Raw genomic sequence first — 12,521 nt, 5'->3', positions numbered from 1 at the left:
GATGCATTTGAAGTTGGGCTGGATCCCAGACTCAACTAAAATTTATTGAAGGGGCAAAGCAAGAGGTCCAAATGAGAAAAGCGGGACTAATTAGAAGATGGATAGAGGCCACCAGAAGCAAATAATAATGATAATAAATGCTAGAGTTGGATCCATGAACAAAGAGGCTTTTAATAAAAGCTGCTAACAGAATGCAGAACAGCAGGTCAAAGTGGTCCTCCGAGGGTCCCTTCAAGCAGATACTCACCGAAGGACGCATCCAGCGAACTCCGCGGGTTTTGGAAGAATTTGGCCCCAGTTCCTTGAATCCAAGGACTGAGGGGATGGCAGGAAACTGGGGGTCCTCAAACAAGGTGCCACTCTCCAGACATTGCTGCTTCAGGGTCTCATAATCTTGGCCGAGGAACTTAACAGCATTGTTGTGCTGGCCCACACCCTCAGCCCGCAAACGGTTCCATTCTAGTTTGGCAGCCATTCCTCCAAAAGGCATCATGGCACAGCAAGCAGGGCGCGGGCAACGGATACCTCAGCAACACTCCTAAAATCCAAAATAAAAATCCACTGTGAGATGAGACACAGATTACTGAAGCTGATTAAGGGTATCCAGCATGTGCATCTATGTTTCTATGATTATAGATTTTAAAATTCCTGTCTTGCCTTTCAGGTAAAACAAGGAAGTGCAATATCTATTTATAAGATATAGTTTGGGGAAAAAACAAGCCAAAGACTGAAAAACAGTTTAAAACAGTCCTAATCCTCATGGCTAATTAGGAAAAACCAAAACAGTAGTACTGTCTTCTGGCCGGGGGGGGGGGGGGTTTCTCCATTTTGTTCTGCATACTGGGGAGGGCAAATCACCAAATCGGAGATATTCTTCCAGACTACAGGTGGCAATGCATTGACTGAATAAGCCTTCATGCTCTTGTGAACAATATTTGTCCGTTGGTTGAACTATGTAGTTGGGTGTATTTGTCAAAGATACTCCCAGCCATTTATATACCCCACTGTTTCAACAAGGAGCTCAGGATCACACACAGAAAGAGTCCTCTCAATATTCCTTCACAACAACCCAAGAAATAGGTCATCCACTTTCATGCCTTCTGTCAGCTTGGAGGCCAAGTTGTGATTTGCACCTGGGCTCTTCCACACATGCGAAGACAAATGCACCACACTGGCTTGCAGGCCATGCAACACAGCAAATGGCTCTCACCACAGCCCGGGGGACACCCTTTGCTGAGCACAGATCAGGTTAGGACATTCTGGGCAGCCCACAAGAAGATGACTTCCAGCTGCACACAGCTGTAGGCCAGAGACAATAATGCCTGCAGACCCAGCGAAAAGAAATCCCAGAAGCCCCAGCTCCGCCAGGAGTGAGAGAACCAAAGAAGCAAATAGAGCTCATCTGACAAGATGAGCGTTTTGGGAAGAGTGCCGCCAGTCACCCCACACTCAGACATCTAACTCAGAAGCCTGAAAAGACTACAGAGAAATGCAAGCACTCTTTGGTAACCAGGTGTTAGTGAAATACCATGCAAAACAGATGTGTTTGTATATGCATGAAAATATTTACATCATCCTGACTTCCAAATTTCCTGGGTTATGTTTCAGTTTGGTGTTTTTTGTTTTTTTTTGGCAGACTTTAGAAGATCAAGACACCCTAGGAGGGAGAAAGAAAGAAAGAAAGAAAGAAAGAAAGAAAGAAAGAAAGAAAGAAAGAAAATGTAATAGATACTCGAGTGACAAAATCCCACTTAACCAGTGTTTCTCAAACTTGGGTCCCCAGCTGTTGTTGGACTACAACTTCCATCATTGCTGACTACTGGTCCTGGCTTGCTAGGGGCGATGGGAATTGTAGTCCAACAACAGCAAAGGACCCAAGTTTGAGAAACATTGCACTCAACATATTATTATTATTATTATTTGAATTTATATACTGCCCTATACCTGGAGGTCTCAGGGCGGTTCACAGTCCTGCTGGATCAGGCCAGTGGCCCATCCACCCCAGCATTGTGTTCTTGTGGTGAGAAACAGCTATGCGAAGCTAACAAGCAGGACCTGTGTGTAACAGCGCTCTCCCCCGTGCGATGTCCAGCAACTGGGAGCATTATCATTGATAGTGGCATAGTTGCTGTATTTTTTCCAGGTGATGCTGTCATCATTATTCAGCTAGCATTCTGGGACAATGTATTTTTTAAAAACGCTTTTTCTTCTAATGCAAAAAGATCCATCAGCCTCAGCCAGCATAACCAATTGTCAGGTATGATTGGAGCTGGAGTACAAGATCATTGGGAGGGCCACAGGGTCCCTGTGTAAATGGTAGAGATTCACTACTGCCTGTGTGGAAATTACAGTATTTTGCAACCCACATGAAGATGTGCCCATTTCACTGTGTGCACATATATCTGTACATCTACATGCTACAGGAATCCACCACCGGCTCCGCCTTCCATTCACATAGTGAAATAGATCCTCGATGTACATGCATTTGACACACATAGTTTCCTATATGGGAAGACAAACAAATCCACCCTTCACAAACCAGAACTTTCCACACTCAAAAACAACATTTGTCACAGAGTTACTCCCAGCTGAGTTCAAGCATTCTACATACCCCTCTAGGCTGCTTGTTCTGAAAGACAAAAGTCAAATTTACCTCAGAACTATGCTTTGGGGCAATATATTCGATGTCAGCAAATATCTTACCAAGGTTTAACTGCCTCTAGCATACTGTTGGGACTTGATGGCAGCTATCATGAGAGAGAAAACTAGTTTACACCAGGGTAAAAGTAACAAAAAACAAGTTCACACAACTTCTCACCCCACAAGGTATGCATATTTCCATGCAGACCAGACCAGTCATTCTCTCGCTCTTTCTCTGACTCACTGGGCAGGGCGGAGTGAAACGGAATCACCAGGCACATTCATATTCATCATAGCAACCGTTTCCTGATCTGTGGTTTCATTATTCTAAAGAAGTCAGTCTGCTAACAGAAAGCACACTTAGACAATTATGACATGGATGTGTGTCCCCCTCAGATACAGGGTGTCCCTAATGCTGGCCTCAGCCACAGGACCAAGGTCTGGCACATAGAAAAACTGAGGCACATGAGATGGGAAGCTTGTGACTGGATCACCTCCCAATATGGTACTTAAGCCACTTCCCAGGTCCCCTCAGCGGGCATAAGTATGAGATGAAACCCTTAATTTATGAAATAATTGTAATAATACATTTGTGTTCTGTTTTGGTTTTATTAAAATCAAGCACCACATGCTTGTTGTTACGCTACCAGGCTGCATTTGTGGGTCATAACATTGAAAATGCAAGCTTTCTTCTTATTGAGCTCTTTTGGATAGAACGCTGCATGTTTCCCCTTTACATTTCTGTAAACTTTACAGAAACCACAATCTAAAGTGAAAGGAGCAGGCAGACACTTTTAAAACTGAAAATTCAGAAAAGGATCCTGGAACAATCCTGTGACAGAGCCAGGCCCCACTCCCTGTCATTTCATGGCCCTGTGGGCAGCCCCCTATCAGAACGGATGGCTGAAGTTATCTTAAGCAACTGCGACAGCCAGCACACAGGAAACTATTTGAGAACAATATGTAGGAGGGAAACCCTGTGCTATTAGCTGACAAAAAGTAGTGGCTTGGAAAGGGTGGGGGAGAAGAGAGAGACACATTATGCAACAGTGCAAGTCAAAGTAGACTAACTCCAGCCCCGTATACTTGTTAAGTATGAAGGAACAAAAACAAAACAAAAAGCACCCACCTCTTTGTTTAAGAGAAAAGTTAAGGTGTATACAAATTCACTCACACATTAAAAAGCTTGGAAGCATTAAGTTACGACACCTGGCCTTAGCTCACTGCCACACAAGCAGGAAAACGCCTTCTATCTCATATATTGTGCTCGCTTATGACTTAGCCGCCATGCACTAACACGTACCCTTGTGTATAGTGCACTTGTAGCATGTTGCAGCACATGAAAACACTTGCCACACATAGACGTAGTGCAGCTCCCTTTCTCCCTCCTACAAATGCACATTGTCATAGACTGCAGCCTTTTTTCTGTCAGGAAGCTGTTCTGCTAGGGAAGGGTCAATCTGGCCAACAAGACACAAATTGCATCCCTTTTAGTTTAATGATTCCTTTAAAATGGGATCTATAATTGATTTCCACAATAGCCTTGAATTTTTGACACAATATATAGACAAAAAAGGAGCTTTTTCATGGCCACTCTCAGTCACTGGATTCCTCACTCTTGGCTTTTGTCTGGGAGTCAAAAACTTTTTCTTTTCAGTTGTATTTCAGTCTATCAGTTGGCTGCTTTTATCTGAGTGCTTGCATATATTACTGCTGTCTTTTTTCTGCTGTTTATTTATTAAGTATGTGCATTTTCAATATGCATTTTCAATATGTCTTCATTTATATTTTGATTTATTTTCTGTTTATTGTTAGTCTCTAGGTCAATATTCTGTTAAACAGGTGAAACATAAATAATAAAGCTTCATAAATAAATGCCATTCTTTGGGTAGGCAAAAATGGCATTTCTCTAGAAAGACAGAAAAACCTCAACTGTACAAAAGCCTGTTAGCAGAGGAGGAGTAAACTGTCTTAATTTAAGAATGTATTATGCAGCTGTTAGTATCAGAATGGCTAAATAGGGAGGATATTTCTCCAGGATGAACTCTAATGCAAAGTTATACAAAAATAGCTCTGAAATATTTATCCAACCTTTAAACAAACTTCAACATCTCACGAAGTTAAAAGAAATAATGAATGCTAGGTTCTTGCCATTAGGTCAGATTTCTCCCTCTTGCGGGTCAAATTCTGTACTGATAGTGCAAACTGTTTTGATTTTATGACAAATAAGACTTTTCAGGTGCTAAAATGGCAGACTGCTGAAACAGCTGCTCACCTTCCTTATAGAGCCTCTCCCAGTTACATTGCTGCCAGCACTTAGAAACACTGGTATCATATCAGCAACCAATTGCTGGCAGTATTTATAGATGCAGGTAGCACATTTTAATTGCACATTAGCACAGTTAGCTTCTGTTGGTTCCCAGAGCACAACTCAGTAGCTATTATTGCTGTAAGGCACGAGTGTTTCGCCAACAAAAAGTTTGTCTGCAAACATGGTGGTAAGGTAAAAGACCCATATATGTAACTTCTCGTGTTTTACATTTTCCACTATCAATTCCTGTATTATGAGAATGTGTCTTTCCTCATTTTCTCACGGAAGTATAAGTAACCTAACAAAATGTCAGCCAGCTGCCTATTGCCATTACCACAAATGTTGCCTGGCTTTGGCTATACTGGCAGGTGCCATGGGGTTTTACAAGTGGTACAGCCACTAGGGGTGAACTTGGCAGACCTGTGTGCTGGTCTTTTGCCTGACATCCAGGAAAACCATAGGAAGAGGCAATGTGGATAACAGGAAGCTGCTTTATAACAAATCACATCCTTAGTTCATCCAGCAATGACTGGCAGTGACTGTGCCTTTCCTAGCTCTGCCTGTAGATGCTGGGCGTTGATGCTGGGACCTTTTGCACACAAAGTGTGCACTCCGCCACTGAGCTATGGCTTTTCCCCTTGGATGCGATGCGTCTTTCAGCGTATGTTTGCTTCTTAAGTCAGTGCAAGGAGGCAGAAGATGACAGGAGATGCTTTAGGGCAGGCATAGGCAAACTCAGCCCTCCAGATGTTTTGGGACTACAACTCCTATCATCCCTAGCTAACAGGACCAGTGGTCAGGGGTGATGGGAGTTGTAGTCCCAAAACATCTGGAGGGCTGAGTTTGCCTATGCCTGTTTTAGGGCCACCTCTCTCCTCCTTCGTGCATCTTGTACACACTCACTGGACTCATTCCCAAGGCACTGTCTGGATAGGGGTTAGAGACCAAGGGGCAGGCACCCACAAGGGCAGGATCCCAAATCCAACCCATCATTCGATGCCCAGTTTTACTAAACAAACAGCCGATTCTATGTTTTTCCTTTAAGTCCCCAAGTTTCCAAAATACTGCCTTGTGTGGACGATCAGTTCCGATTAAGAAGGTTTAAAGTGGCCCTACAAACAAACCCCCATCCTCTGTAAAAAACAACAACCCAAAGTCACACTTCCCCCCACTGCCCACAAGAGATCAAGTGCTATAGTCTATATACTATAACCAGAAAAGGCCTTCCTGCTTTTCTGAAGTCCTAGCATACGGCTACTATTTTGGATTGTTTAATTCAGTCACTTTCCCAGTCTCCCATATTCCCCCAAACCAGGCACTCTGCCAATCAGATCAGCCAGTGCTTAATCAGCTTCTAAACATTTGCAAAATGGAAAGGGATACCCTCTTTTCCCTGCCGCTCCCTTCAGCCTTTCAGCACACTCTCTCTACCATGCAGCTTTGAAATGGGTTTCACATAGCTGGCACAATCATTTGATTTTGCAGAAAGAAAACATTTCCTGCTACTTCAATTTCCTGCTGCTGTACATGCAAACTAAAAATGGTACTTCTGAATTCCCAGTGCAGAGAGAGTCCTGCGCAGTTTCCCAGAGGCAGCGTTCCTCTGCAGCACTGGCAGCAGGGTCAAGTCCCGAGTTCCTCGCTTTCTACCTCTCCCCTTGTGCCAGCCCAAAATGACCAGCTACCAGGACTCTGATCTGTGAGAAGGGTTGTATCGGGCTGCAGATTTCTGAGTTGTGGGCCTCTTTATGACATTCAAGTCCAAACACCGAGACCTTCATCGGAAGCAGAATCTGTCTAGAGTCAATCCAGGGAGGGAAGGATATTCAAGATGTTCCTCAAGGTGAAACACTGCCTGCCACTCAGCACAGCTTCCTTTCTTACATGCTTTAATATCTGCAGGGAGGACTGACACCTGCAGCCTAAGTGGTACAGTCCAAGAAACAGTTCTTAGCCCTTGGAGGACTTGCTGGGTTGCATGAGCTGGCATTTAGCAAAATCTTGTGCATGAGATGGCCATGGAGAAAATGATGGGAGTGTGGAGCTGTGACACAGAGCAGCCCAAGCAGATGCAGAAGCTGCCTGCCTCCCACTCCTCCCCAAGAGAAATGCCGCCTGTCCTTACACCTAAAAAACTGAGACAGAAACATCAACAGCTGTAAGCTATATCCAGTGATCTGCAAGTTATTTCAGCTATGTCAGCAGGCAGCTCCCAGATTATCTAGCACTGAAGACATAGCAACTAACCGCTAGAATACAATGCACTTTTTCAGGCAGAGCGATGGCCTCCAGCTCTTCAGTCACTACACCATTCTGCTGTATTTGGGAAGCTCTTGGCTCCCTGCCACCCTCCGGGATTAATCCCAGGCGCCTGCTGCAGTGCAACAAGCACTTTGCTTCCTGCTTTCCCAGCTCCTTTGCAGCACGAACACCCTGGCCAAGGGCTTCTACACAGAACCGCTCAAAGGAGAAGGCGGTCACAATGCCACCAGAGCATCCTATAAGGGGAAGGGAGAAAGCAGTCCATTCCAGTGGCTCAGTCCTGATTGCTAGCACCCCACACAACTGGGGATAACATGGACATTACAGATTTAGTACACATGGTAGATATCAGCTAGCTCATACAATACAGCACTTGTTCTTTAAAAAGCCCTCACAATTGCAGAGGAAAGCAGGAATGTGCTGATGGTGTCCAGTCAGGTTCCATTTACCACCATGCTTTTAGTCCAGGCATAGGCAAACTCGGCCTTCCAGATGTTTTGGAACTACAATTCCTATCATCCCTGACTACTGCTCCTGTTAGCTAGGAATGATGGGAGTTGTAGTCCCAAAACATCTGGAGGGCCGAGTTTGCCTATGCCTGTTTTAGTCAGCCCAACTCTCAGCCCCCCCCCCAATTAATAAAAGGAGAAAAGTCCAGTAGATCGGAAACCTGAATGCTGGAAGCACAATAAATTTGGAAATATATGCAGATATTATTAATTTTCATAAACACAAGCATAGGCGCCAACTCCTAGAGGCCGAGGGGGCTTCAACCCGCCAATAAAATATTTGAGGGGGCTGAGGCCCCCCCCCCCGCAGTTGATGGGCATTGCGATTCAAATGGTGTTCGTGTGCTGTGTCATGTGATTGATTATGCGGGGCGGGACTTACCTGCCCCCCATATTTTATTCAAGTTAGCACCCCTGAACACAAGCAAGCAGGTACACCCTGGCAGAAATGGTCCGGTTCCCTTGAGCAACAAAAATAGCTTTGTAAAACACAGAGTGGCCCTCTATGCACTGGCTACAAATAAAAAAACAAAAAAACAGGAAAGGGGAGTTACGGTAGATAAAATCACTATAAATTGTTGTGGTGATTCAAAGGTTTGATTTGAAATCAAGCTGGATTTAAGTTTGTTGTTTCCGGCAACCTCTCTCTTACATCCTGGGTGCTGGCTCATATTACGGACGCATGCTCTGTATTGTTTTACTGGTACTGATGCTGCAGGTTTGTCATAGCTTTTGGCTAGAACAATAAACTTATACTTACTGTTAGATAATTTGCATAATTTAGTTTGGGTGCTTGTGCTTCCTTGGCAAATAATATAGATTCATTGGATTGCATTAGATCTTCTAGTGACAGAGATAGGCAACGTGGTGCCCTCAGGTGCTGTTGGGAATCCAACTCCTGTTGGCCCTAGTCAGCATGGTCAATGGTCAGGGGTGATGGGAGTTGTTGTCCAGTGATGGGAGTTGTTGTCCAGTAACTCTGGACAACCTCTGGAAGAAGGCACCTCTGGAATAAGGCGGTGGTATGAAGCACCCACCCAGTGCTTCTTGGAGTGTATTGCTTCACTTTAAATCAAGACTCCATAACTGCAGCCAAATCAAAACACGACTGGTCTTGATCAAAGCTACCATTGACATAAGGTTTTCCCTCCACCCCAACACTTCAGGGGTGCATACAGACATAACATTTCAGCAGCAGATTGTTTTGCAAGTACACTCCTTCCATTATATTAAAGTCATTTTTCTCTCCAGTACCAAGATCAGAAAAATTCATTTCAACACTTTTGCAGCAGCAGCAGACTGCACAGCACTGCTTGGCTGGTGTCTATGACACAACAAACCACGTTTCAGTGGCAGAGCATCAACAGGTGGCCCTAGGTACAATCCCGAGCATCCCTAGTAGGACTGGGAATATCCTTGTTATGAAATCCCGGAGAAGTGCTGCACTTCAGTGTAGACAATTCTGAACTAGACGGATCAATGGTTTGACTCAGCATAAGATGGCTTCCCCAGTTCCTCTCTATCCTCCAAATTCCCAAAGTGTATTTTGCAAACCTTTTAAATCTTTAAACAAATTAAGGGGGAAACAAAACTTTCAATGAATGACAATAAAAAAATCAAAATGTGGCAGCCTAGTCAAAACATGGTAAAGAGCGAAAAGTGACTATTGAATGAACTAGTGTGTATGACTGTCATTTACACTGGCAAGTCAGGAGGAAGCTTGGCTTACACTGCAGGAGGAAAATCCACAGCAGCTTCCATTTTAATGTTATGGAGGTACCCTATCAGTGCAAGTAAGCCCCATGTTTATTCCTCCTAGATATGTGAAAAGGAAAAGCTCCAGATTGCCACAGTAAATCCAGCAGAGCTCAAAGAGCAGCCATGAGCTGCATCCAGCCATCCCAAAGTACTTCATGTTCCAGAGCCACAAAAGTGAATGGGGGGGAAAAAGAACACTCAGCATGAAAACAAAAGCATCCATGAGGAACACAGTAGAATGCAGCAGCTACATGAGGCCATGGGGGGAACAAATATGGTGACATGTAGATGTTCTTGGACTGCAACTCCCAACATGTCTGGGTCTGTTGGGAACTGTAGTCCTATACTCCAGCCCTGAGAAGTAGGGCAGGAAGACGCTAGTTTAGCTGGGTCAGGCTGAAGGAGTCAGCAGCACAACTCCATGGAAACCCAACAGATACTGGGAATCCGTATTGACTGTAAGAAAAAACAGACTACAATTTAGCATGGCCATCCTATGTGTGCTCCTACACAACAGTGGAGGACCTTGGTCTTGGGCTCTATCTACCAAAGAGAAACTATTAGTCATCAACCACTGCCTCCAAGTCCATAAAAAGTGGCCAGTTTTGGATGCCTAGATGCACAGTCCAAGGAGTAGAGTGAGATTTTTCCACTGATACTTCAAGCACGTATTTAGTTGTTTATATAGGACATAACTATGACATAAGTCAACAGTGGCTATTAGGACATCTTAAACTGGCCAGATTAGAGGCTAGTGGTTGGCTTTAGAAGTGAAAGGCTCTCTGCTTGTAGAAATAAGTAAACAAAGCAAGAGCTATTAACTTCTTTAAACTTTTAGGTCTCCAACTACTAGTTTAGTGCTTCAAATTAGTATTTGAAGTTTAGGGGCTTCCCACAGGCATCTGGCTGGCCACTGTGAGAACGGGATGGTGGACCAGATGGGCCTTTGGGATTAATCCAGCAGGGCTCTTCTTATGTTTTTATCATCAATACAGATGAAAAACGTGGGTGCTCTTATGTGCAATATAGAGAGGCGGTCCCAGAGAGACCTCAGCAGTGCTTCACCTCCTGAAGTGCACAGACAACATCAATTAAAAACAGCAAGGAACTAACAAGGAGGCGTCTTGACATGACATCTTCCAGACAGGGCCAGTCCACTCATGAGGCAAGGTGAAGCAACTGCCTTGGGTGGCAAATCCACAGGAGCAGCAGGTCCCAATGTAGATATTTACTCCTCCCCTTGCTCCTGATGTAGATCTCCACACACCCCTTCTTCCCTGGTAGGGAGTGGGGTGCCATTTTCTGGCTCGCCTTAGGAGCCAAAATACCTTGGGTCAGCCCTACTTCCAGATCATGTTGGACTCCCAACTCCCATCAACCCCAACCAACATGGTCACTGGTCAGGGGTTTTAGGAGCTGCAGTCCAACATACGGGAGGCACAACATTGACTATCCCTGCTATGACCCTGTCCTGAATACGAACCCAACTACTAAGCCCAGGATGCTAACAATTCCGCTTTGTTCCTGCGCTACAAAGCACAGGCTCATTCTCCCAATTGCCCGGTGCAGACAGGATGCTCTTCCCAGGCCACCTCCCATTGCTTGGCTTCATTCCCAAAAAAGAAGGTACACCAGGAGAAAAAGCAGATAGGAGATAAGCAGCGTTTGATCATTCTCTCTAGACCCGGCATTTCACTGCACAAGCTTGCTGGAGAAGCGCATGGCTCTGCAAGGGGTGTAGGGAGGGCATCCCCAGGGAGTTTAGCCAGTGGGCTGGCTAGCTTTAAAGGCGCCTTCCCCAAGAAACGCGCCTTCCCCTTCCAGAGTCCCAGGCTGATCCTGCTTGTTCCTTCTGGCTTGGCCCAGCCCAGGCCGTGCAGAGCGTTACACATAAGTTGGCGCCCACCCAGATCGGCTTCCAGCCATACATACAAGGTATAAAATGCTGGATCGGAGATTTGAGGTAGATCGAGTATCCCCTTCCCCCAGCACCCTTTTAACAGCATTTAAGAGAAGGTCGCTGCTCCCCTAGACATTCTGCGACCCTTAACTAAGGACAGAAAGGGAGCCCCCCAAAACCCCCTCGTCCCCCTGAACTAAAAAGCAAGTAAGATCTCCCTGGCTTCCTCCAAGTTCTTGCAAGTAATGGAGACGCCAAATTCTTCCCCCGGCCCGTCGCTTACCTGGCCTGGTGCCGGAAAGTTCGGGGCAGGGCTGGTGGCGGCGCCGGGGGGGGGGGGGGTCCCGAGGCCCTGCTGCCAGCAGCGGGAGGGGCTGGAATTAGCAACTCCTAATCGGATTGCAGGAAATCTCCAGCGCCCAGAGCCACTTACTTCTGCCAGGCCGGAGTTCCGCTTCTGGTCCGCTCCCTCCTCGGGCAGGCGGGCACCTCCCCACGCCCTGCTACTTGCTCATCGGCCAGGCACGGTCGGAGCTCGGCAGCCGCCCTCCAGGCTCCGCGCGGGGAAGGTGGGGTTTGGCCTGGCAGGATGTGCACGCGGTGGCGGAGGAGGCTCAGATTGAGCCTGGGCGGGCGGGGCAAGGGCGGAGGAGTTAAAGGCGCCGCACAGATCCGGCTCGGGGTCCCTTCCCGCTTCCTTCTGCATTGGGGGGAACAAAAACCCCTCGAAGGGGCCAAAGCAAAGCCGATCTTTGATTGCCCCGGGCAAACGGCGTAGCTGACCCCCACCCCACCCCGGCCGTCCGGTGCAAGGCATCGTAAACCTGCCCTGGAAAAGTGCAAGAGTTAGCCTGCAGCCATTCTCGGGCTCTCTTTGCCCAAGGAGCGGGACAGGACAATTATACGCGAGGGGCCTCTATGCACGGGACCCCCAAAGATCACCATCATCGGTTGGTGATAGAGATTTGTGGGAGCCTGAAGTTGTGTGATATTGACCTTGGGCGCCTCACACCCGTAGGGTGCAATTTCAGGAACGGAGACATCGCTCCTCTTGTATCTCAGATCCCATCCTCATAAGTCCCTGTCCTTCCCACTGCCCTCCTGTCCCGTCCCAAGTCACTGGTTCTATCATATTGAAAAG

At 46.3% G+C, this 12,521-nt stretch overlaps 1 protein-coding gene across 3 annotated transcripts in view; it reads right to left on the bottom strand.

Annotated features, from left to right (window-relative positions):
* Positions 1-11,967, bottom strand: part of CAPN11 (calpain 11) — a 31,896-nt gene extending 19,929 nt beyond the window's left edge. Inside the window, exons 1-3 of one of the 3 annotated variants that reach the window (XM_080997546.1) lie at positions 11,814-11,954; positions 1,571-1,657; positions 248-538 (exon numbers count right to left, since the gene is read on the bottom strand). In XM_080997546.1, the coding sequence (XP_080853672.1) occupies positions 248-493 (246 nt within the window). In that variant the 5' untranslated portion in view covers positions 494-538; positions 1,571-1,657; positions 11,814-11,954. The other 2 variants (XM_080997545.1, XM_080997547.1) reach the window with 2 other exon arrangements.
* Between the last annotated feature and the right edge of the window lie 554 nt (positions 11,968-12,521).

The sequence above is a fragment of the Podarcis pityusensis genome, assembly GCF_964106645.2.
Source record: "Podarcis pityusensis genome assembly, chromosome: 3".
In the NCBI taxonomy this organism is placed as follows: Eukaryota; Metazoa; Chordata; class Lepidosauria; order Squamata; family Lacertidae; genus Podarcis; species Podarcis pityusensis.
The sequence above is the reverse complement of the archived record's forward strand: the minus strand, read 5'-3'. Positions and strand labels throughout refer to the sequence as shown.